The sequence below is a fragment of the Amblyomma maculatum genome, chromosome 3 (assembly GCF_055883805.1).
Source record: "Amblyomma maculatum isolate TAMU_Amacu chromosome 3, ASM5588380v1, whole genome shotgun sequence".
Taxonomy (NCBI): Eukaryota; Metazoa; Arthropoda; class Arachnida; order Ixodida; family Ixodidae; genus Amblyomma; species Amblyomma maculatum.
The window spans coordinates 173,675,953-173,701,061 of record NC_139346.1 but is presented as its reverse complement, the minus strand read 5'-3'; the positions used below and the strand labels follow the sequence as shown (position 1 = coordinate 173,701,061).

The window sequence follows — 25,109 nt, the reverse complement described above, 5'->3', positions numbered from 1 at the left end:
CCATTGCTCCCTGCACACAGCCTCGCGTCAAAACTACATCCTCTATCACCAGGAAGGAGGTGGCCCAAGGGGGGGGGTGTTAGACCAATGCGGGATGAATGGAAGGGTGGATTACATACGCTAGTTCTTGAAAGCGCCTTCTTTCAGGAGGGGCCGGCCAGCATCGCGACTGCCGTCCCCTTCTTCTCGCAGAGGTCCCACGGAAAGCCTCTAACAAGCAAAATAGCAACAGTGGCTACATGCTAGTGTCTCTCAAGAAGCACCATTCTATACAAGTTCAGTATAGCTAATAATCTTTTTACGCAGCTTTTTTTATTTAATTGTCTTGTAATAATAAACTTTGTGTTTGCAAGAACATGAGGTTCACAATGTAGAATTTTGAAATTATTGCTGGATGGCGCTAACCTGGTAAGTGACACACATTTAAAAACCACTGTTCCTAAACACGACATATGTTGTTGCTCTCTGTCTAGGACCTGGCCAGCTCTCCCATGCCGTCGTCCAGTCTGGCACGGCCCCGTGGGGGAGGTGTGCCGAACCCAGCGGGTCGTGGAATGAGGCAGGTGACAGGATCACGCCTTGTGGAGACCCGCGTGGGACGTCTGGACCACAACAGTGAAGCCTCGGCAGGTGGCGGGGGTGGCAGTGGTGAAGCATCACGTGCCGCAGCAGTGGCTATCGTTGACGACGACAAGTCGAGCGCGGCAGCAGCTGCTGCGTTTTGTCGGGTCGACGAGCCCTCCTCAGTAAAGATGCCCCTCCTGGTCAGGCCCAAAGTTGACCTGGAGCTGGTCACCCTGAAGAATGGCACCATCTTTGCCAATGATGACGAGGTGGCGGCACAGGACCACTCTGCCACGCGCCGCATCACTGCTCAAATTGACCATCACCACACCTTCATCACAGCAAAGGTGAGAACATGTTGGTTAGCTGGTCTTGGTAGTGTTGAGGGGCAGAAAAGGCAGAGTTAAAATATATTTCTTGTTATTCCGGGCCTCACTTATCCTCTATTCCAGCTCTGAAATGGCTGGAAAGGTCACTGATAAACGTTTTCAGTGTGTACAACAAATGCTTTTGAGCACTCGCCCAAAGTAGAACTCCTTGGAATGAAGCCAGCGATGTATTATCAGCTTTTAAAGTGTTTTTTTTTTTTAAATTCGTGAGCTGATTGGTTTTTGCGTGGCATTGAGATTTAGAACTAATTCTCCTTGAGATCATGCATCACAACTGTGGAGAGCGACAGGCTTGCTAGAGGCTGCCATTCGCTGTAGCCGCGACGTTAAAGGCACATTTCCGGTAGCTGTGAAAGCCTACTCGAATGCCGCACGCATGGAGCCCCGAGCTTGGGGCTTCATTTTGCGACATTAACAGAGAATGTATTGATGGCACCTGTGGACTGAAAGTGCGCGTTGGTGCCTGCGTGCAAAGGGGCACGGGCTGGCCCGATTCAATAGCGTACCAATCGTACGCTTCTGCTTTAGGAGCAACACTTGTTAACCGTAGAGTACCGACTGATGGCGCAGCAGCAGAATCTCGTCCTGTATTTGCAGCATTGATCGTTTGTGTGGAGTGTTGTAATTAATGGGGGACACTGGTCTTAGAAACCAGAAAATCGCCAAAAAAATCGATTCTTTGAAAACATTATTTTCGGTGTCAGCAGCCAATTCTGCACCTGTCTGCAAAATTTCACCGTGTAAGTTCAGTATTTTGCTTGCAAGAACAATCTATATTGTCACTGTTGACCGAATTTCAACCGAAATGTTTCTGCGGCGCACTGCTCCTGTTCCATGCATGCTATTGAAGCCATCTTGGTCTCGATTGAAAGAGCAGCTTTCCCTCTTCAAAGAAAGACGGCGGCTTACAAGCTAGAATAGCAGCTTCAAATGCGGTAACGGGCATAAAGAATGAATTTCTCGCTTACAGTGCCGGCGCCGCGACCCGACCACCCAGCGGAACTTTGTTCTCCATTGTGAATTTAAATTTCGTGAGCTATTTACGGTCAAACCTCGATATAACGAACACGCATATAACGAATTATTGAATATATCGAACTCTTCCTAAATATTTTTGTCAAACACATATATTTTTAACTTCCCATAGTGAATGCGGCTCGGCACAAAACGAATATTAGGAACTTCGCGACGCAGGAGGCAGGCTTCGTTGCACTACATGTGTGTTGTGCAGTGCAGCAAACGTTCAGGACTACCTCGCAGGTGCTGACAGCGCCACAGATGCCACGACGGCATTGGGAGTTGACAACCAAAGAAATTATCTCGGAGGCCATGAGAATTCATTTGCATCTCACAATCGCTGACAGCTCCGCTTCAGCGGCGGCGGCAGCAGCGCGATCGAATGTTGCTTTTGCCTTTTTGTTTTTTGCGTCTCGCGTGTTTTGGTTTTAGTGTTAAGGGGGGACGAGGGTCTTAAAACTAACTTTTTTAGTTATGGTTAGAATCTCGCGAAACTTTGCACACTAATGTGGTTTTCTCTCCTGATTTCAAAAATGTAATCTTAATTGAGCTGGTGGTCTTAGATCAAAAGTTATCTAACAAAGTCCAGAGAATAATTAGTGAATTTCTTACGCAGCTTTAATGAACTTTCTCGTTGCATTTTGTTGCATTTAATTACATAGATTGTTAGCCAAAGTCTTCCTATACCCGATGACATCCTTCGTTTTCCTCAAGAAGGCACGTCATCCTCACATGTTATGTTGAGAGTAAAAGGCTGCATTATTTGACACGAACTCATTAAGCTAATCTCAATTTGATATTTATCCATTGCCTAAACTGAAAAATTAAGAATGTCATCGGGTTCATTTCTTTCTGAAAAAAATGGTGCCAAGGTTATTTGTGTCAACCAAAAAGAAGTTATCAAAACCCTGCGTAAGACTGTAGAGATCGACCAAAAATATGAAACAGAGAAAACGGCATTTGAAGTTTGACCACATATTATAACTTGAACAATCAGTAGCCTCACTGTGATATTTCTCACCAAAAATGTCATGCTCTTCCCATTTCCAAAACTGTCTTTGGATTTTGAATATGTCAACTAAAACTGAAGCTATCACTATTACCCATGGCCAAGGTAGTGTATGCCATTAGGAAATCAGCAAAATTTTTTTACATGCAATATTATTTTAATGGCAATTTCCAAAAATCTCGATAGTGATGTAAGTGTTGCCCTGATCTTTTCAATATGACTGCAGTGATGCTAAATTTGTCATTGTCACTAGGCCACAATGTAGAGAAAAAGCACAGTGAAGCTGAGTACAGTGTCCAGAAACAGCACTTGCTGTTGCAGAAATCTGTGGTGCATTTTCACTGCAGTGTAACAAGTTGAGATGGTGTATGCAATAAAATCTCGATGCAATAAACTCCTTTTAAGGGGGGGGAAGAGGGGATCGGAGGTGAACTTTATTTTTAGATGTAGAGTGATGAAAATTGGTACACGGACTTGAAATAGCATCAAACAGTCAGCTATAAAGTTTTGCAATGATATCTTTAGTATTTTTTGTTTTATCATTGTATGCTGTTCACATGTTGCCTGCTTGTGGAAAGCTTAGCACGACAACACAATGGGCTACAGGCTTGTAAATGATTTTAATATTTACTACGAAGTGTGATATAAATCAAAACATTCATATTTTCGTTTTTAATTTCTCTGCTCTTTTTAAATGACATAGAATGCGCCTTCTCCAAATAATTAGGATGCATCATACCTAATTACTGGATAATAAAAAAAAATGAGAGCCTAGGTGGTAAATCTGAGACTGTCTTGATACTGGGCATATGTCAGCAATTACAATAAAACAAACGTCATTCAAGTCCATACATCCATTGCTGCACTATGCTTTCCACGAGCAAGGTGATAACCTCAAAACAAACTTTTGAGAAAGCAATCCTGAAAGTTTTGAACTAGCATACATTGCCTATGTACATAATGCTTTCTATGTATGTATTTGCAACTCTTAAAATTGCCCCCCTTAAGGCAAATTCAAATGGAGAAATTTGTTTGCCTTATCAGGAGTTCGCTTAACAAGGTCTTGTCTAAAGCTGTTTGACCTGGATATGAGGAAATTGCAATGGCAACCTGGTTTATCAGAAATTTCAGGTTGTTTTTTTTTTTTCATAGCTTTTATTTGAAAGTTCGACAATGTATTGAAATCAAGGGAAATTAACCCCCCCCCCCCCCCCCCTCCACTTCCGTCAGAGTTACTCGAGCCATAACTTCGGAGAAACATTTTGCACGGCTGCGGTGCGAGCCACTGTCACCGCTGTGGTTCGCACAGCACAGCGAGGTAGATGAGGCTATGGGAGCTCGAAGCTTGTTTCACATGCTGCGATTTTCACCTCCCGATGCTGCTATTTGCATCACTCTGCAACAAAAGAGAGCGTCGTTCTGCCCGCAAACGACATGCGACTGGTTTCTAACCTGTTGGAATTCTGTCGCAGCATCAGTGTGATGCTGCCAGTATGGAGTGCCGTGACGTCATGTCACATGTCGAGCGGACTTGGGTGTCTTATTGACACACAACCGCTGCTTGCATTCAGCATTTGCATGGGAGAGTGATTGGATTGTCCTGCTCACGTTGTGACTTGGGTTGTTACTTATTTTTTGTGGCAAAAATGACTTGTCACGCTACCATTGTGTGAAGGTTGTTTGGTGCGACAGAATGTCAGCAGCTCACATTTCTTCTACCTGTCGTGACCCTTGTTGGGAGATACGTGGGTTACGTTTGCCTCGCATCATGGCTACAGTTTGTTACCATGATTGTGCTGTTGTCAGCACGTGAGCTGATCTACACATCCCCAAAATGCATTGCTACTTTGTAGTATAAATAGCCTTACTTTAGGTGCTCGATCTGGCTCAAAAACTTGACCTTGCCTATTCTGAAGTGCAGCTTTTCTGGAGAAGGTTCGTTTTGTCAATTTCACCCCTTAAACTGTAACACCGCAAGTGTCAGTGTTTTATTTGTCAGAACGTTTGAGATTATTCTTGAAGCACCAAAACATTTGGACTTATCCGTGCTTTTGGAGAGCGATGAATTGCAAGGAGTTGGCTATAGCATTGGTCACAATTGGATCATCGTCCATTAACATTATGACATTCAGTGCCTATGAGTCAACAGAACAATGCAACCTGAGAAGAAACTCCTGCAGGTTTTAGGGCATTTAGAATATTTGTATAAATGTCTAGGAAGATTCCTGAACTGTCGAATTGCCTTGAAAAAACAACTGTCAAGAACTGCCTACGTCGATAGTGGCAAATTGTTTTGACGAAAGCCTAGGCAGTAAGTAGGTACCTGCTTTTTTCTTTTCTAATAAGGTATGTTCTTGCGCAAAGAAGGCGAGGTAAAACAAACACTTATCACGTGTGCGGTACGCAGCTTCCAACTGGTTTATTTTGAGAAGGCAGTTAGACTTGTACCGGATAAAGCTGGCACAAATTCCATTCATACACGTGCGCGGCCCATATCAGCATGCCGCTCCCACATGTAGAGAGGTATTTGTTGCAGATTCGGACATGCATCTGCAAATGGAATGAGGAAGAAGACGAGATTTGGGACTAGGGCGTGCAGAGCAGATTGAGCGCCATGTTTGTGGTATTGATAGCTGGGGGATCAAGAGATTCAACGCAGTCTAGAGGTGGCCTAGAATATTATCAAATCTAAGCTGAAATACCCCCCCTCGTAATGAACAAGTTTGATGGATCAAGGGTTAAACAATGAAAGAAGGTGACTTTAAAACATCTTAGCAGTAGCAGTGTCAAGAAGTAAACAAATAAAAGGTCTAAGTGTACAACTACGCATCATAGCAGAAGCAGTTTTAAAAAGCATATAACAAAATGGTGCAAAATACAAACGCTTGCTAGTCAACACAGTGAAAATGGCCGAGCAAAGCAGAGTTAAACTCAAAGTGATGGCCAGGCCAACCAAAAAGGCAAATTTCTGAGGTAACACAAATGTGAGGCATAAAAAATTGCCCAGTAGCAAAACTGAGGCAGAGCTAATGCATATTTGTTAGTAATATGGTTGGGCTGGGGGTCTGTTTCAGTTAAGACTCGATAATATCTGGCTGCACACTTGGCAGCGGCACACTGATATGGACTGCGCGCGAGCATAAATCATTTGAATTTGTGCTAACCTTCTGCGGTATAAATGTAGCTGCCTTCTCGAAATAAAGCATTTGGAAGTTGTGCTCTGTTAACGTCGTGCGTTTCTTTTTGTCCTGTCTTCTTTGCACAAGCACATAGAGACGAAACAACTCACTGATTGAAGAATTTCATGGCAGTCACTGTTTTTTACGGCTTCATCCTTCATGACATGCTGCTATGCAGCCACTTTCTGACCTCTTCACAACCCTCGCAGGATGCTTCGTTGCCCATAAGAATGTTTCGTCACATCCAGACGCTATCTCTTTTCAGATGCTTGAAATAACCTGTGCTAAACCTGTAGCATCTGAATTGACAAGCGTACCATACTGTACACTTTCCTATTAGTCTGCCTGAACTGGAACCAAATTGACAGTTGAAATTAAAATTTATGTTAATGGGCATCAACTCAGCAAGGTTTTACTGTATATAGCTGCTGTTTTTGTATACATCGCATAACCTCACACTTGTGGCACCGAATCTAAAATGTGCTAAAAGTGGTGATCCATTCTCTATCTTGCGTGCCATTCTGAAGCAAAAACACTGCAGGAAAAAAAAATTTAATCTCCATCCTTTTGTACGCTCGCTTTCATGGGCCCCTTGGAAAAGCTGTCCTAAGCTGCATTGCAAATTTATTTAGTAGCAAATGGTGGTTTTTAACAAATTTGAGTGGATAAATTTTGTGCACTTCATTTGCTGCTAGCCGTTTGACCTAAGGATTAATTTGCCTTCGAAGTGGAACTAGTTACTCTGATAGTAAATGGTTTTGTACTGGATTTAGAAGATTGAGGAATTCGGGCTAAAGAAGGGAGACGAGGGCCGGTACTACAAGAGGCTGTGCATAGGGACTGCTGCACATTACTGGAAACTACATTTTATCGCTCACGTCATTTAATAACATTCCCTCCTACATGTGCAGGCGTTGTAACTCTTCTCATAGAATGGTACGAACACGTGTCCACAGCCACCATGCCCAATGTGCTAACTTTCTTCTGTGGATGAGAGAGAGCATGTAAAAGCATCAGTAGAACTTCATTCATTACCGAATTCGAGTTTTGGTTAAATTAATCAAATTCCTATCATTCTGTCCTTCCAATGATGTTTGCAAGAAGAGCAGGAAAAGCGTGTCTGCTAAACATAATTCTCAGAGAGGTGCTCATACCTGCAATTTTTTGGGGCATTGCAGAATTGCGATAGCCAGAGCCCTTAGACATTTGTTTACCACTCTTGCTGTCCGAATGCCTTGCCACGGAGGTAAATAGTAGTAGTAGTATAAAACTTTAATCCGCAAAATGGGAAGGGGTTTAGGTGTTAGGGTATTGTGCTGCAGGTAGTGTTCCTAGGTACAGGATCCCATTAGTTCTTGCTGCCTCTTCGGCCCGCTCAACCAGTGTTAGCTGATCTTGCGGGTCTGAGCTGGATAGAAGCCCCTCCCACTGCTCGACTGACGGGTTTGCAATTTCGGTCTCTATTGGGCACGCCCAATTGCCCCATGTGGAGTGGTAGAGGGTTGCCATCTCTCCGCACCACACGCATTCTAGAGTGTATTGTGTAGGCCTAATCTTACTGTATATGTAGCAACTTGGGTATGAGTTTTCTTGCAGCCGTCTCCTGGTAGCTGTCTGTCTTGTGAGTGTCTTTTGGGGAAGCGGGTATTTACGGCGACCGAACTTCCAAAACATGGTGAGCTCTCCGTAGTTGTTCGGAGTAGTGTTGGTTTCCCCCTTGTCGTCGCTCGCTCGGTTTGTGTAACCTCGAACTATCGCGTCGACTTTAAGGTTTCCCTCCACTCCTCCGTGCCCAGGTGCCCATTCCACATTCTGCTTGTTTTTAGTTTTGTCGCCTCCTTGAGGAGGGGGCCGGCCTGCCTGCTTAACCTTCCCCTTAGGAAGCCTCTGCATGTGGCTTGTGAGTCTGTTACTATTGTGTAGCTCGTTGTTTCTGTTAGCTTCCGTGATGGCTAAAGGTATTGCCACCTCCTCTGCCATGTCTATATTCCTGGTCCTAATGACATGCTGGATATTTCTTTTCCCTTGTTGTTAACGATGGCTACGACCATCGCTTTTCTATCTCTACGTGGAAGCATCCACCTAGAGGGTGTTTGATTTATTTGCAAGGCTTCTGCCTAGAGCTCTTGCCCTAGCCTTTTGTCCTACCCTCTCTCCTCCCTGTGTTGTGCAGGGGGCTCATGTTTCCTGGTATAAGGCAGGGGCATAGAAACTGGTTTTTAGTTGATGTCATCACTGTCCAGCCAAAGGAGCCCTTTCATAGGCAGCCTCCGTGTTGTCTGGAGAATTCGGCTCAATAAATGCTTCTTAAGAAAAGGCACAAGTTTCAGCAGGAATGTGCAGCATCATCACATTATATCTGTGTTGCCTTTCTTTCAGGAGCTTTGTATGGACAAGGACGGCAGGATGTCAGTCTTTGGAGGTTAGTGAAATTATTTGCTGTCATTTGTGTTGATAGGGGATGTTAGGCAATGGGGTGCCTCATTGCACTCAATTTAAATGATCTTGTAGTGATGGATTGTTTGTGTGGTAGTGAGTATTTTGTGTAGTCATGCATAGCAGCTCATAGAAAGGTTCTTGTGCTATCACATTGTCACAGCTAATAGTGGTTAGAGCTGTACACGGGCTTGCGCTGGCCCGAAAGCCCTTTTCCTCGGGCTCCGGCCGGGCCCGGGCCACAGTATATTTGTTAATGCTACGTATGTGCTTTCTCTTTATATATTCAGGAAATTTTTTATTTCGAACATGAGAACTCAGCATTTCAAGATCTTAGATAAAATTATCGCCTGAAATTATTTCCTCGTCGCTTCAACTGCAAATATGGCATGATGGGCCGGGCTCTGGCCCTTTCAGAGTCTGGCCGGGCTCAGGCTCAAAATTTCTTTCCGTGCACATTTCTAACAGTGATTGTGTCCTCCATGTCCTGAAATACAATTATGGTCATACTAATTCATTTTTTTAGCTGTTTAAGAATAGTTCAAAGGTGTAAATATGCGCTAGTTTGTGTGTTGCCTTGGTTTGAGTGTATTGCTAGCATGAACCATTTGTGATGCCTGAAGCCACATCTGGTACTGTGGAAATAGTTTTGCGTTTATTCTTGCCTCTTCTGCTTGTTGTCAGGGGCTCTTTATTCTGTGCTTAGTGTACTTGTTTTGCATGCACAGGAGACGCCGGGACTATGGCAACCTTCACACAAAGCCACAATCGCGACGGGGAACCGCATAGCAACGGCTCTTATTCCACACGCAAGACAAAGAAGTCTCGCAACCACGTGGACCCTACAGTGATGGCTGAAGATATGACTGGACACCGGGGCAGTGACTCCATTGACACCTTGTTGGCCTACATCTACTCGGACGACAAGGGTGGTGCACCGAAGAACTCAAACAGCAATGGAGGCAACGGAGTGACTCCTGGGAACACCGATAACCGCAAGGGTAAGAATGTACGCAAAGGAGTTGCATCTTCGTCGAATTCAAGTGGTGGCACCAAGAACTCCTCTCTGTCGAGTCCACCTCCAGGGCAATCCGAGGAGAAGGAAATGCAGGAGGGGCTGTCGGAGGATGTTGTCAACAACAACTTTGACTCCTCGCATCGACGAGCAGTCTTCGAGGATGCCCCGCTGGTTGGTGGCGATGGCAACAGCCCCGGTGAGAAGGAACGTTCTTTCTCGCCGAGCTTCTACTCGGACTACGGCACAGAAACTGAGCTTGCTGGCAGTTACCGTGTGGATCTTTCATCCTTCTCCGATGTTGACCAGATTCAGGAGTCCGAATTCAGGCTAGTCACAAAGAAGCAGCGACGGAGAGCTCAGCTCAAGAAAGCAGCGACAACAGTGTGCGAAAGCTTCCACAGGCCGCTTGGTGGCAGTGCCGGAGCAAGTGGCTGCTCGCCGAGTGCCTTCACCAGTGCCAGTGGCAACGGACCAGTCGAAGAGTCCGTGCGAAGAGCTGGTGCACACTCTCTAGAAAGCCTGCCTCAGTCACAGCCGCATCAGCGAAGTGGCGTCGGTCCGCGGAGCATGCGCCACGAGCCCCCCGCCACCGTGGCGGGGGGCGGGCGCCAGCATAACTACACTGGCTCGGCGCCGCCTTCCGAGCCGTCTTCGCCAGAAAACTCTGACCTGGACAGCGTGCACTCGCTACCTGTGAGCAGTGGGGGCACCAGTGTGGCCGCGGCCGCCACGGCAGTCCTGCAAACATCATATGCCGACATTGCCCGAATGTCTTGCCGGGCCCGAAGCGGAACTAATGGTGGTGGTGCCTCAGTGAGTTCGGCAGCTGCAGAGAACCCAGTGCCTTCGCAACAGCAGCAGACGCCAGTTCGGCCAACTAGTCAAGGGGCAGAAGCAGCAATGGCTGTGATGGCACCTGCCACCAGCGCGATGACAGCGAGTGCCGCTGGTGCCGGCACGCAGGAGGACATCTCTTCTGCGGTGGAGTGTATTCAGTCTGGTGGCGATAATGGCCGGGCAAGCCCCGCGGTTGTGCTCATGGATGATGCTGGTGGTCCACTGCCTGTGGCACTGAGTGAAATAACTTTTGGTTTTGATGTAAACGAGCAGCTGGTGCGAATGAGTCTGGACAGTCAGTTCCACTGTGTGCCTTCGGGGGGAACTCTCGGGGAAGGGGGAGAGCCTGCGCCAGCCCCAGCAGCAGCTTCCTCCTCGGTCACCACGGCTGCTACCTCGCCCCGCTTTGACGGGCGGCCCGAGGAGCTGGGCAGGTTCAACCACAGGGACGTGGTGGACTTCCTAGACTGGGGTGAGCATTTGTGCTGTTCCTCATTACCTTCCTCTGCCTTCCGTCTCGTGGTGGTGAGCCTGATTTAATAGGTGCCAAAGGGATAATGTTGGTGCCGGTCAAGGTTTTCCCTATACCTGAGCTGGGAAGTAACTGCTCCACTTGAGCAGTAAGCTGCGTTAGTCTCAGGTTCACCTGGTGACGTCAAGGTGCCCACCGAAGCTCACTGAACACAGAACCTGTAAGATAGTGTTCATTATTTTGTAGCCGAACCACCCAGCCAGAATTCAAAGGTTGTGCTCTGCGTTTTCATTTACGGTTCGCTCAGGTCTGCATGCACCATTAGGTAATAGGAAAATACAGCTTCGTCATGGATTTTGTGGGCACTGATATTTTCTAGCTCTAGCTGCTCTAGTAGTCGGTTATTAAAACTGCTGTTCTTTGCCATATTGCTCGGAATAAGTTCTAGCATGGAGCATTTTCCGTGAGTAGCTTAATACTTTTGGCAACGGGCAAAGGCAGTGTGATGTTGCTTTTGGTGTCATGCAAGCACAAATACTCTTGGGCCTAGTGCTTCAGTGTTCATTTTTAGCTGTGTCATTTCATGTGGCAGTTTGGCGCCAAGCAGCTCAAGTGGTTTCTATTCACGAGTTTGAAAAAGCAAACAACTGTGTGATAATATAGTCAAGATAGTGTTGTTTTTGTTTTGGAGGTTTTCTTTTATTGCCGAGCACTTTCTTTCTTAGGTATTTAAAAAATATATCGAAGTTGTGGCGTTTATTAGACATGAGCGCATTGCAGTATGTATATGGAAGGTACATGAATTTAAGACCTACTGTTTCTTGTGTGTGGCATTTTGGTATTGTCCTTAAAGGGTTGTCTAAGCTTGCGGATGTTGAGCAGATCAACTTCTCGTAATGAAAGCTGTCTCCTTGTAAGCATCAAATGAAGTTCATTTCCTTCTCCCTCTCCCAGTCTTCGTTTCCTCTGCAAGATTGTCTCTACTAACAGGCTGAATTGAAATTCATGCATATGCCATTGTTTTGTGCTGCGAAGGCAGATGTTGCTTGGCAAATGCTTTGAGTACAGTTGCCAAATGATTTTTTGTGCTCTTATTTTGGGCTCTATTGAAGGACTGTTGTGTACCTTATAAAAACGTGCACTTACAACTAGTATTTGAGACTCCAGTTTATATAGTCTTCAGTTGTGATGCGATAGACAGAGCACAAATTTCTCGATTCAAATGCTGTCACAAAAATCGAATTGGTTGAGAGTTTTGGTAATGCTCAAGGTCAAGTGACATGGCAGAATACTGATTCATCATGAGGAACCACATGATATGGCAGATTGACAGGTGACATGTCCGAGCTGGTGGCAGATTACATTGCCAAGTGCTGATTGATCACCGGGGTGTATGTGATGTGATGAGACTACAGGACATGGCCAAGTTTACAGGTGTGCTTGCAGGTGCACTACTCACCTGACAGGACCGAGAGTGGTGGCAGTAGGCCGTGCCAATAGCCCTACTGCATATGCTAGAATTAAAGCGACGAGCACCTCAGACTGCAGTGATGACAACATGTACCAGCAGCAACATTGCTCCTAAAACAGTTGCATTCTACTTTTTAGGTGACTTAAGCATCCCTGTATCATTTTTTTGGCTTATACGTTCGTAGGGTGATGAAGTGGAGGTCATTTGCAGCTTTTTCACCATGAATTCTCTCATGGCTTTAGTGTCTTGTTTCCCAGGAAAATGGGCAGTGTATGTTTGGCATAGGGCGATTTCCACACACTAACACTGTACCACCATGGTAGAACTGCTTCGTGTCACGGTTGCAGCATGACCCACAGGCCGGGCACGTTGCGAATTCTAGTTAGATGGTTATATGGGTTTTTATGGTGCATAAGCAACTATCGTGTGCCAACATTGCGCATTCTTATATTAGCGACCAGAGCTGTGGTGGAGACGTAACTATGATTATTCTGGCTCATATTCATTCTGCTAATATTGTAATTTACAAGCGGAGTGTGGGAAGCAGAGAAATTTATGGTTTTTCATGCCAATTTTTTTTTTTTTGTCTGGCAATTCTTTTGAGGTGCACAGATTTTTCTGGATTATTCCTTTATCGGGGTATTTTTCATGCCTCAGAATCCAAAAATCTTCCAGCAACTGTGTATACTTTTGCTGGCCTCATATCGCAGAAACACGAATTGTGCTAGCAGTGAACAGTGCTTGAAAGTGCAAAGGAAAAAGATTGTAGTTTTCCCATAGGTTCTGTATGTACGTACTAATTTCAGCTTAATACTGCACAACCTTGTTGGCACAGAAAAATATTAGGATCCGGTAAAATGTATAAACCAACCTACCAGATTTTAGTTTTGAAATTGCTGAATGGGGTACAAAGGCATTTATTCAATGGTGTCAGCTTTTCATGATATATAAAATACATATGAACAGCGCCTTTTCTAGTGCTCATAGAATCCAGTCCACATTTGCTTTCACTAAGACCTTAGTGAGAACTGATTTTGCCTTGCACACCATCAGTCGATGGTGGTGACAGTTGGGACTGCGTAGTTGTTTTTGAGGATGTTTCAGCCCTATATACTTGCGCTGTGAAGAATCCATTGAGATATCACTTTTGTTGCATTCTCACTCTTCATGCTGTGTATGTAAAAGTTGTAGTTCTCGAATGCTTCGCCACATGTCTCTAGGTACTGCGATGAAGTTGTTGAGTTTCTTTTTTTCGTGTAGTGGCTGTGTGCTCATTTATTTCTTAACTGCTGTTAGCGCATTTCTGCGATGAGGATGAGGTTCAGCATACTCATATGCTAGCATGTGTGGTTTATGGCTAAGGTTATTGTACTAGTAGAATTTGTTGAAATTTTCAGTCTTATAGTCGATAAATTATGTTGCCGACTACTGTGCCGGAGTACCCGGATTCAAATCCAACCGCTGGTGGCTGTGTTTCTGTGGAGGCGAAACGAAGAGGCGTCTGTGTGCTGTGTGATATGTCAGTGTACGCGAAGATCCCCAGGCGGTCGGGATTACGTCGTGGCCGTCCACTATGGCTCCTCTTCTCTCTTTGCTTTCAATCCCCCTGTCCCCCGTTCCCTTGTTTCCTTACGACACGGTTCAGGTGTCCACAGAAAAAAGTGACCAATTTATTTATTATTTACTTAATAACGTACTGCCAAGAGGCATTCTTGCAGATTGATTTTGAGCGTAAGAGCTGGGATGGCATCAGTGAGGTTCTGCTGTACTGTTACCAGTTCTTTGTGTCTTACATCCGCCTGAAGATGAGATGCTTGAGATGTGTAGCGTGCAGTGGTGGAACAGGTGTGCCAAATGTAAAATCCTGCTATATGCTTCTACGGAATATATTTTTCTCTTTTGCGCTACTCGCGCATCAAATGGTGATTGAAGAACTCTTTCGAGAGTGAAAGTGAAGCTTGCTTCTTTAAATGTTAGTTGCGCACTTATTTTAAGACGTTGTTGCAGAAATAACAGGTATGGAAATATTCAAAATTTAAAGTAGTTTGGGAACAGAACGGCCCTTTTTTTTAACTTGCACCATTTACATCAGCGTAGCAAAACTCCAATACTTCTAATGATGTTTTGCTGCACTGGTGTAGGTTAAAAAAGCGGCCATAGAATCTGTGGTTTGGTGAATAGGTAATGCATTTTAGTTCGAAGTAACGAATACCTGACGATCATGGATGTTCCTGATCCCTAAAACTGTTGGTCAAAAATGTGGTGCTTGTAAACAGCACTAACTAGCTTGACTTGCATGATTGCCAACACATGGCAAAAGCACGCACGCGATAAGGGTAAGGCTGCGAGCGCTGCCAGCGCCGATCTGTGCTTGTCCATCGGAAATAAAGTGCAGCGCCCACACTGCAGCCGGCCGTTCGCTGTGAATGCACTAACAAGGAATGTAAAAGAGCGGTAGCAGTGGTCCTTTCCTTTTCTGAAGATGCATTGCAGTACTAGAGTACTCCAGCAGCTATTCGCAACGGCCGCATTCCTGTGTAGCACAGTCAGCACAGTCTCTCGCGGTATGGTTTCATGTTTGCGTGTTCAGTTCTGAGTGCTCACACCGCTGCATGGATCGGATTCTCTCGGCTCTAGCATTAGCATTAATGTTGCGCATAAACACACAGAGTATCGTTTGGATAGGTTTCTGAAACTTGCATGGCTGTCCGACTCTGTTGTGAAAGCACGCTTTAGACATCTTTAGATTCATATGACCATCACCCTTGAGAAGGGATTAAAGCATCAGAGGAATTTTTGTGGGCAACTTTAACAAGCTGCGAACACTAATGGCTAAGATGAGCCGAGTGTTGCTCACGTGCTGAGAAAAATGTGATATTGCTATAACTTCTCTGCTGCTTTATCATTGAAATGAGACGTATATGAAACCGTCGCAGTACTGAGCACAGTGGAACTGTTATGCGAGCACCAAACATGCTGCATTTTGCCAAATAAGCAGCATTCTATGGAATTTCAGTGCCAGCATTGCTCTGCGAAGGAATATGTAAGGGAATGATGCTCCTCACATTTATGCCGAGACTGCTGCTACTCGTTCATACGCTCTCCCTTGATATGACTCTTGTAATTATCCAGTCTTTTTGTGTATGTGTGTGTATTTGTTTACCCTGAAGGTTTTCTCTGTAAAATGAACATCAATGTAAATTTTTTTTCGCACTTTGCGGCACTTCCGAAATTTAAACTTGCTAGTTCCATTACCCAAAATTTTGCTACAGCCCCCCTTTAATGGGCTTCAATGGTAAAATTTTTTTTAGAAACAATTTTTTGTTTCCCGCTAGAAATGCAGACACAGCTGCTACGAAATGCAATTTTTCCTGCTAAAAACTTGAATTCCTGCTGAGATTGCATTTTCTTGCAGGATGCGGGAAAAGCCAGAAAATATTGTCTGTCCTTTTGTAATAGTTATGCTTTCTCATCCCCTTTTGCACATTTTCATTTCCTCCACCTGTCTAAGCATTTCAAGGATAGGCGTTATGAGGCTCTTTTCTGGGCAGTATTTTAAATGATTGGCTGCAGTTTTGTTGAAATACTGCTCTGCCTACAATGTCTCAGGCTCTTGCTGTAGTTTTACTCGGGCATTTCTTTCTGGGGTCAATGTTTGGCATTTGTGTCGCAAACACATTTAGTGCAAATAATTATGATGTCTCTTAATATTTTGTTGATAGAGTAGCGGGCCGTAATATAGCGAAATCTGGGGCTTGCGGTAGTGTTTTTACCCCAAGCTTCGGGCATTTAAATTTTTTCACGATATGAGAGGCAGTTTGAATTTGAAGTGATGTATATGGTGCTGTGCAATGTACAGTTGCAGTTGAAATTTCAGTAGAATCTCGCTGATGTGAACCACTCGGTTTTTCGGGTTCTTTTTTTTTTTTAATCTTCTCGTCGCCCTGAAATTTAAGTCATTAAAACGTGGCAAATGCATCTTGATGTAGGGTTTTTTTTAGCGCAGACAGGGTTAGGAAAGGCGAGACGTACACACACAAGCGCTAACTATCAACTGACTTTATTCGTAGAAGGCAGCATCATATAAAATGCCGAAGGGTGGGAGATAATGAATCGAAAGCTAATAACAATGAAAAGAAAAAAAATCACAAGGTAAAAGCCAGGAAATCAAGACGCATGCGCAGGTGGGCGTGTGTTACGCTTAAAAAGACTTTTGCCAGAGTCAACAGGTAGTGGCATTGAAAAGGTCAGTCTCAGCCGCGAACAGAGATAACGAGGGTTCGTTGATGCATTCGTTACCAAGTTTCTTAATGTGATAGGCTTCTAGGCTAATCCGTGCCGTCCTGTCTTTACTTTTGCCAAGAACCTTCGTCTCCTCAAACCAGGCCACACATGCATGACATTTACTGACGTGAGCAACAAGGTGCTTATAATTGTCATTATTTTTTAATTTTTGGGCATGTTCCCCCAGGCAGTCATTGATAAAACGTCCAGTCCTTGCAAATGCATTTTTGCAAGTTTTTTATTGACAGAATTCATATACAGTTGCATATCAGCGCTCATTGTTAGCCAATGTTGGCTTGGCGTGTTGTCCACATGCCACACCACCCAGTGCCCTCAGTGAGCAATGTGCAACCGGTGATTGGCCGTACACCACCCCAAAGCGTTCATGGCCAGCTGTGTGCAGCTGGCAGTCGCAGTGTCTGCAATGGGTGGCCACACTGCTCATTGATGTGGTCATTGGTACCATTTTAATGTCATTAAAAATTGGGCTTGCGAAATTCTTTGGAATGCCCAACATATTGCACTATTAAAGGCGCACTAAAGACGCCGCCCAAATATGCTATCAAAATCTAATACACTGCATTTGGTGACACTGTCGCCGCATATCCGGCAGCAACAAATCGAATTATTGCTCAGATATTGCGATAAGAAGTTGAGGTTTTTTTCTTCCCGCCGGTCGAATTCAAACAGTTTTCTTCTACTACTACCTAGTAGGGTAGGCAAGAGGAGACTCCCTGATTGATTGCTGGCGCTCAGGGAGTGGAGAATACTTCGCAGGTGCGAGCCAAGCAGAGTCATGATCTTCATTCGATACGCACTTAGGGTAGGCCCATCTGCTGCTCTGAGCTCATATTTCATGCCCAAGCCTGAGCCAGAACATAACCGAAACTGAAGTGGATGCCTGTAGCGCCCTGTTAGCTGAGAGAGTAGTGGCATGACGAAATGAGTATATTTTTATATTTGCCTTGCAACATTTACATTGTTTTTTTGCCGTCGTTTACGTGTGATAAAAGCATGTTATCATATTCGAGACAAAACCGACTACTGCATTCAAATGGTCAACGTAATTCGCATTTGTCAGCTTCTGGGATCCCTTACGCATCACGTGATTTGTAGTTGCGAGCCTCGGCCGTTCAGGCTGTGGCGGTGATACCTGTATTCCTGCTCTTCCTCTTTGCTACCTTATAGCAGCTCTGTTTTCAGTAAGAGTGCCGTTTTTGTAACCAGGAACTGGCATCCTATCGATGCAAGCCCACTTCATTTTTCTCTTTAGTGTCCCTTTACACATAAGCGAGGGAATTCTTTTTTTTTTTTTTTTTTTTTTCAATTTTTCATGCACAGGCTTTGCATTGCCAAGATTGTATTGTATATGCAGCATGCTTCATCATTCTTGTTCTTTTCTTGTATTACATGAAGGAAATATAGGAAGGCTTTCTACATTTGTGTGGATGTGTGCAAACAAGACATTATTTCCACAAAAGAGGTGTGCTATTATTCTGGCTATGACTGTACACCGCATCAGATAAGATGGTGGTATGTGTGAATGCTGTAGTTTCTGAAGTATTTTTTGGTTCATTTTTCTCTATATGCAGAGTGGATGCGAGCCTGCCACAGCTATGAAAAAGGTAAGCAGGCCCCCTGTGATGGGGATCTGCATTCTGTGAAATCTGTGTCTGGAAGATATTGAAAGCTGTGTAATTTTCTGGGACTGCTGACCCCGTCAATTAAGAGTTCTGTGTGAATACAATTCTCTGGTTCGTGCTTCCCCATAACAAACTGAACACTTGCGTGGTTGTTGTTTATGGGGTAATCACAGCTCTAATACACTCGTCGCATGGGCCTGCCTAGCCATGGTTACTGCTGTTTACACGGCAGACTAAAGCCGCGTTCAGACTATGTGCGCATTCGTCGTAAGTATCGTATCTATCGCAGTGCGCATAGCGGCTGGAACTCCCGTTTACGTAGCTTGCGACCGCGCATGTTCACACTGGTCCATTCGGTGAGATGCGTTCTTTACGACCGGCCAATCGCCGCTCTCAACATGGCGCCGGTTAGCGAGTGGCTGATAGCGGAGGTCTGGGCACTTCAAGCTCAAAATGAAATGTGAAAGGAAAGACTGGACACACAAATAAAATACGAAAAAGAACAATGGGTATATTAACAATTAACCACTCGATTACAAATACACTTCTTCGTTTCGCACACGCACGTTCGCACACAGTTTTCAAATGTCCGCTCACCATGCTGACGCACCGCTCACTCCTTCGCACGTTTCTTCACGCGCCCGCTCTCATTGTCAACGTACCGCGCACTCCTGCTCGCTGTCTCGTGATCGCACTCTCTCTCACCAAAACAGGCGTACAGTCCGCCTGCATCCCTGCTTGCGATTTTACCAGTGCCCCGGAGCGATCTTGGAGACGGGCCGGGGCGGTGACTCAAAGGCCATACTACTGACTCCAAACAATGAGCCGGGGCGCGCGGCAGGCACGGAAACATCTGCGGAACCTCGTCTCCCCTCAGAAAATGCTGTTTTTTTTTCTCTCTTTTACGGTGAGCTTCTTTCAAACTTCGACGAGTCCGCGCCAGCTCCGTTCTCGACCGCAACGCCGCCCCGCATCAGCCTTTCGCTGCAGGCCAACTGTTTCCTCACTTGTCAACGGAGCCGATGGGATGAGAGAATGCACGGGGATGAAGCGGGCATCCCCCGCCTCCATAACCTCACTTTTCTAAACTAGAGGAAACATTTGCTTGTTGAGAGATTGTTCGCACATGAAAAAACGGATTGATAAACCACTTACTGCTTTGACTCAGCGCACTGGCAATTTGCAGCCAGGCATGGTTTTGAACTTCTCTATGTGCGATTTCAGCTACTCGTAGTAGAGAGCCGGCCTCTGCCAAACTTTTTTTATGAGAGGCTGATAATTCCACAGCGAAGATTTCGCACTGCACATGATCAAGCTGCGGACAGACACAATCACCAACACAACACCAATAACACCGGCGAGCCGAGACACTGCAGCAGAGTAGGAGCGTTGGATGATGTCGCCTACTAGTAATTTGCGCGCGAAATCTGGGAGGACCGGAAGCCCCATGACCGGAAAGGGAAAACCGAAACGGCTGTGCGCATTGGTCGCGCGTAACAGACATATCTGTGCTAGTCGTAAAAGTCGCGGGTCCTCCGACATTTACGCCCACGCTGGCTGCGGACGTTACGCATCTTACGCTCAATGCGACAGCAGTCTGAACAGACACGTTATGTTTTTTGCGCTTACGCTTACGATCCTTACGAACAATATGTGCGTTGCGCATGTAGTCTGAACGCGGCTTAAGCCACGGTTATTGCAAACTGAGCTCGGTGACTTCAGTCTGCATTGCGAACTGAGGAAATAACTGAGTCTATGAGTAGAAGGCATGCATCGGCGCCAGTGTGCTTTAACAACGTACTCTTAACACCAGCATTTCACAGCAACACCTAAAATAGTTAGTGCCTGAGATATAGACAGACTGAACTTTTATACAATTTTCGAGTACTGTGTGACGGCACGACAGCAGCAGCATTATACAGCCTCGTCCAGTCTTTGCAACATCATGTTCACAACATCTTGTTTAGTGGAACGTAGAAAAAAATTCGGCCTCCACTGCGTCGTGGAAGTAGATGGAATTTGCACCGCTCACCCCACTAGATACCACGAGCTCACTGCAGTGGTGCTGCCCGTGAGGGTTGTGAATGGCAGTGCTCTGGCCATGCACACATCTCTATACTCCCGGACCAGTTTTTGCGGCTATGCAGCCAAAGCTACATAGCCAAAATGCATCAGCTCACAGCACTGCAAAATATAGCGCTTTGATAAATTATGAGTCGTCCTCTGGAATATATCGTTACAGAAATGCGTGTGTTATTACATCAAGATTGTACTACAATATAGGCCAGTACGTTAGTGTAGTGCATTTCAAAATCGATACAAGACACCGTGCGGACAGACCTTAACAGCTTGGAACAGCTGACTCACCCTGATTGAAACTGCCCTTGTTCAGTTCACTCTGCTTTTGTTCATTTGCACCTCTATACAACGAAGCAGTTCTTCTTGATTAAAAGACTGTGCAGTGCAATCACGCTAGGCTGTGCTCAGAGCTTTCCCATAATGCTTCCCGACTGGCAGGAAAGGCAATTGAACAGCTTTGTTCTCCCCCCCTTCTTAGCCAGTGCATCTCCATTGTTGCTCTTCCTCTGTGTTGCCTATCGCACGTCTTGCTACATTTCGTTTAAAAGAAAAATCGTTTGTGTGATGAGCAACTTTGATGTGTAGGCTATTTTTATCATTGGCTACTCATTATGCTATGTAGTCCCTTGTACATGAGTCAAGCTTCATTCAGGTGCACTGCCTGTAGTTTCTATGCATTTACAGTTGCCGGCAGTTTGCACCCGCTGCCAACATTTTATGGAATGTGGCTATCAAATTTAATTTCTTTGCATTCGCCTCGCCATGGTGGTGGAGTGGTTTGGGCGCTACACTGCTGTGCCCAAGGATGCACGATTGAATCCCGGCCGCAACGGCTGCTTTTTGATGGGAGGGAAAAGCAAGGCACCCATGTGCTGTGCGATGTCTGTGCATGTTCCGGAGCTCTCCACTACGGTGTGTGTCATAGCCTGAGTCGCTTTGGGACGTTGACCCCTTAAACCAAACCAGATCATCTTTTTTTTTCATCCCTCCTTGCTTGCTGGCAAATAGGCTCCTTAAGTTTACTCCAGAACACTTGTAAAGCCAGCAATGAAATTATTTTTTCTTTTGCTAGCAGTGCCTGCCTTAAACGTTCAACAGCAAGTGTATGCTGCCAGTGAAAATGTCATTCATGCTGTCACATCTTGTTCACCTGGTTCACCTTTTGCAGAAGGCTCGTCGGACTCAAAGGCCAGGGTCCTCTACTACTGTGATGCATCTTCCGCTGGCCAGTGGAAACAGAACAGCTAGTTTGTGCGCTTGTGTGCGGGTGTGCGCTTGTGTGTACGAGGCAGCGGCAACCCATGGTTCTGGCTGACAGTTGGTGTGATGGCGTGTGCGTGGCAGACTTCGGTAGCGGCGCTTGACCCACTTCAGCCGTTTTCCTCCCGCTCGGCGCTCTCTCTCTCTCTCTGCGGTACTTCATTGCCTCCCTCACTGGCTCCACAGCGTGGCTCTCGTCGCCTCTGCAATGTCTTCCGCTGCAGCTGCAAACATAAACTGAGACAACAGTGACCCTCCTCGACGTCTCGGCGACATGGCCACTCTCCATTGCCGTTGCCTTTCGTTCACTTCTCCCTCGTTTGACAAAATGAGGCAAGACTGTGAAGCATGTAGCAGCTCGTCCATTTTTTGCACATTCAGCCTTTGCCGCTGCTGCTGCTGCTGCTGCGGCGTTCTTTTACCCCTGCTGTGGGCTGATTTGAGGAAGAGGAGCTTTGGATCATTGCTGCCTGCCCGCACAGGACTGGTTCTTATTCCCAACCACGAACACGCATGCTACAGTTGCTGCTGACGAAACCTCGACAGCCAGCTGATATGCGCTGCGGATCCTCGGCTTTGTTTTCTGTGATGCCATTGTGAGGGAAGGTGATGCGTTAACATTGCAGGAGGGTGTGGCTATGCAGAGACTTCTTGCTGGCAAGATGTCACCCTCCTCATGCCCGATCTTTTCAGTGGGAAAGGTGAACTGGTGGTAATAAATGTGGGAGAGTGCTGGGTGCAGCGAAGAAGAAAAAAAGAACAAGTGTGCCCTTCCTGCCCCCTTCGTGTCTCCTCTGTCCCTTTGTTGATTGCTGTAGGGACTACAAAAAGCGCTTGCTCAGCATCACACAGACTCGTGCGAGTGGTGGTGGAAGCTACAGATTGTTGTTGTTGCTCTCTATTTCTGTTCTTTGAACACCTCTCTCTCTCTCCCACTTCCTTCGTTTTGAAAGTGACTATACTGCTCTGATGAATTTTGAGCCTGCACATTCTCTCGGAAGGGGCAGGAACAGCAGCATCACGGGTAAGCATCTCCCAAGGAATGTGACTTACACAGTGTGGGCTGTGCGTGGACAGTAATGCCCTGGAACACTGTGGTGGCAGACTGCTTATAAGGATAAATGAAGTGGATAAGAGCTATGAACGATAGGCATCATGCAAGAAATCTTAAATTACTTTGGGGTGTGGGGTGGGTCGGGGGGGTAAAGGGGATATTTGTTGGAAGTAGGCGATGCAGAGAACGAAGTTCCTGTTTGGTTGTTACATAGGGGACAAGATGCAAGACTTTTCCTCGACGTTTTAGAATGGCGCTGTCCTGCTGCATGGAGTGTTGAATGGCAAGCCACTTCGTGAATTTGAGGGGTTTAGCGGTGTGTGCATGTTCTTTGTACTCTCGCCGCACTTTGGGTTATTTTTTAATTTTCTTTTTTTTCAAATTTGTTTTGTCAGTGGACTGCTGCTATAATTCGTCTGTGGGCTTAGGGGCCAGGGTGAAAACGTGTATGTGTTTGGGAGAGTTTGTTGGATGTGTGTCTGGTCTCCCTTGCTTTTGGATTGGCACGGGGTTATGTGGGTGGGTGGGGGAAGGGGGGGAATGCTCCAAGTAATTTTTGTTTCTCGAGTCTGCAAGTATTCTGTGCTACTTTTGTAGTGCAAATGTGTTGCTGGTGTGGCCAGGCTGAAGGATGAATGCTTTTGTTTTTCTATGCCTTCTTGAGCGCAGGACTGAGTTTTTATGCACAGGTCATGCTTGATCTTTTTTTTTTTTCCCCTGTGCTTGACAACGTTGTGATGACTTTGCCACATTTTAATATTTTTCGTCATTCTATAGAGTCTACTACCAGCGCCATTTTTCAAAATGGTGTTGCACATTATTTATTATATAATTATTGTTGCCGTAGTTGAAGAGATGCCACTGGTGGGGGCAGTGCGCTTCTTGTGAAAACGCACAGGTTTCTTCTCCGGTGGTGACCTGTGATGAACAAAAGCAGAAAAATATAGGTCAGGGTATGGAAATCCTCGTTTGTTTTCTCCCTTTTGCCAACACAGCCGACGGCTGCCCCCTGTTTTGAAATGTGATGGAAAGGAGATCCAAACTCTCTTCCTTTTGGTAACATATCGGAGTGGATGACCTGTGTTGGCATGGTTCTTCCAATTGCAGCTTGCGCTGTTCACTGTGCCACATCTGTGGCAGCAATGTTCAGCGTGCTAGGCTGGGAACAGGTAGATGGAAGCTGCAACCACCCCAGAGCAGCACGGTTTCCTCCTGGGATTGACTCTGTACCTCCAGAGTTGTCGAGAGGAAAGCTTCCGTTCCCGGGTTTCTGAGTTAGTGAAGAGAGTTTTGGCATACGTGGGCCTTGTTCAGAAGTCTCCCAGCACTTGTTTGTTCTTGCAAGTTTTACTCTTTTTTGGGGGGGCATGGAAGAAGCTATGAACTGCCTTGGCTGTGTTGTGCCTGATGCAGGCATTGGGGAGCATAATAGTGTCTTGTTTTGTTTTTAGTGTTTGAGAGAGAGCGTTAAATGAGCGTATGAAGTATTCACTAGTCTGCGAAGAGGCGATTTAAGAAGGCACGTCGGCTGACGTGACCCGAAAAGTAAAGTACGTAACGTGTGCGTTCACGTGCTTTTTTTTTTTTTTTTTTTTTTTTTTTTGACCAGGGGGTTCGAATTCGGAGTCGTAAGTTTTTCTGAATGCAACAGAAAGTACGCGTCCCGCCGTGTTTCGTGAGAAAACCGTAAGTTGAGGCGCTCCTTCCATAGGAGGCGGTCGTCTAAAATTAAAAAGGATGGTTGGAGGCTTTTTTCTCCCGTTTCTTACACGTGTCCCACTGCTTTCCTAGCCAAACTTAAGCCTGTTCGCTGAACATTCCACATTTGGAGAGCGCGCACCTGGAGCGCGCTAACGCGCGCTTGCTGCTGGAGTGTTTGCGTACCCGTAGCGAACGAAGGAACAGTGTTCACCGGCGCGCTGTGTACTTCGCCTCGCCCGAGACTTTCTATCGCGATGCGGTTCCTCCCTCGATTGGTTTGGCCTCTTAAACGCAGCAACGACAGCCCCCCTTTGGCCTCCCCGTTGCATTTGTGGAGGGGATGAACGGGCCCAAAAAAGAAAGTGCAATGAAATAAAACAGTTGCTTGAAGAGTTTACGTGCGTTGACCTTTCCTTGCGGTGACAGCTGTGTGTGGCTGTTCTGCGGGTGTATGCGAAACGCCTGTGTTCGCCTGCTGACAGGTGATGCTTTCCGGGCGGGACATTATGGATAAACTTGAGTACTCGGCGTAAAAAGAGGACTAAACTCGCTGCCGGAGCTTTGTGGCATAAAACCTCGATGCGCCCTTGGTGATCCATTTGGATGCTGCGTTGCTCAGACTCGTACTATGGTGCGCGAATTTTTAATTTCAGGAAACCACTGAAGGCCTGGTGATACATAGGGGGTGATAAAAAA

General features: G+C 45.9%; 1 protein-coding gene across 3 annotated transcripts in view; it reads left to right on the top strand.

Moving 5' to 3' along the window:
- The window catches only part of LOC146196979 (uncharacterized), a 34,927-nt gene extending 10,119 nt beyond the window's left edge, over positions 1 to 24,808 (top strand). For all 3 annotated transcript variants that reach the window (XM_084598692.1, XM_084598693.1, XM_084598694.1), the window contains 5 exons: positions 474 to 911; positions 8,538 to 8,580; positions 9,323 to 10,921; positions 18,269 to 18,301; positions 21,567 to 24,808. In XM_084598692.1, coding sequence (XP_084454818.1) covers positions 474 to 911; positions 8,538 to 8,580; positions 9,323 to 10,921; positions 18,269 to 18,301; positions 21,567 to 21,646 — 2,193 coding nt within the window. In that variant the 3' untranslated portion in view covers positions 21,647 to 24,808. The remainder of the gene's footprint in view (positions 1 to 473; positions 912 to 8,537; positions 8,581 to 9,322; positions 10,922 to 18,268; positions 18,302 to 21,566) is intronic.
- Positions 24,809 to 25,109: the final 301 nt, after the last annotated feature.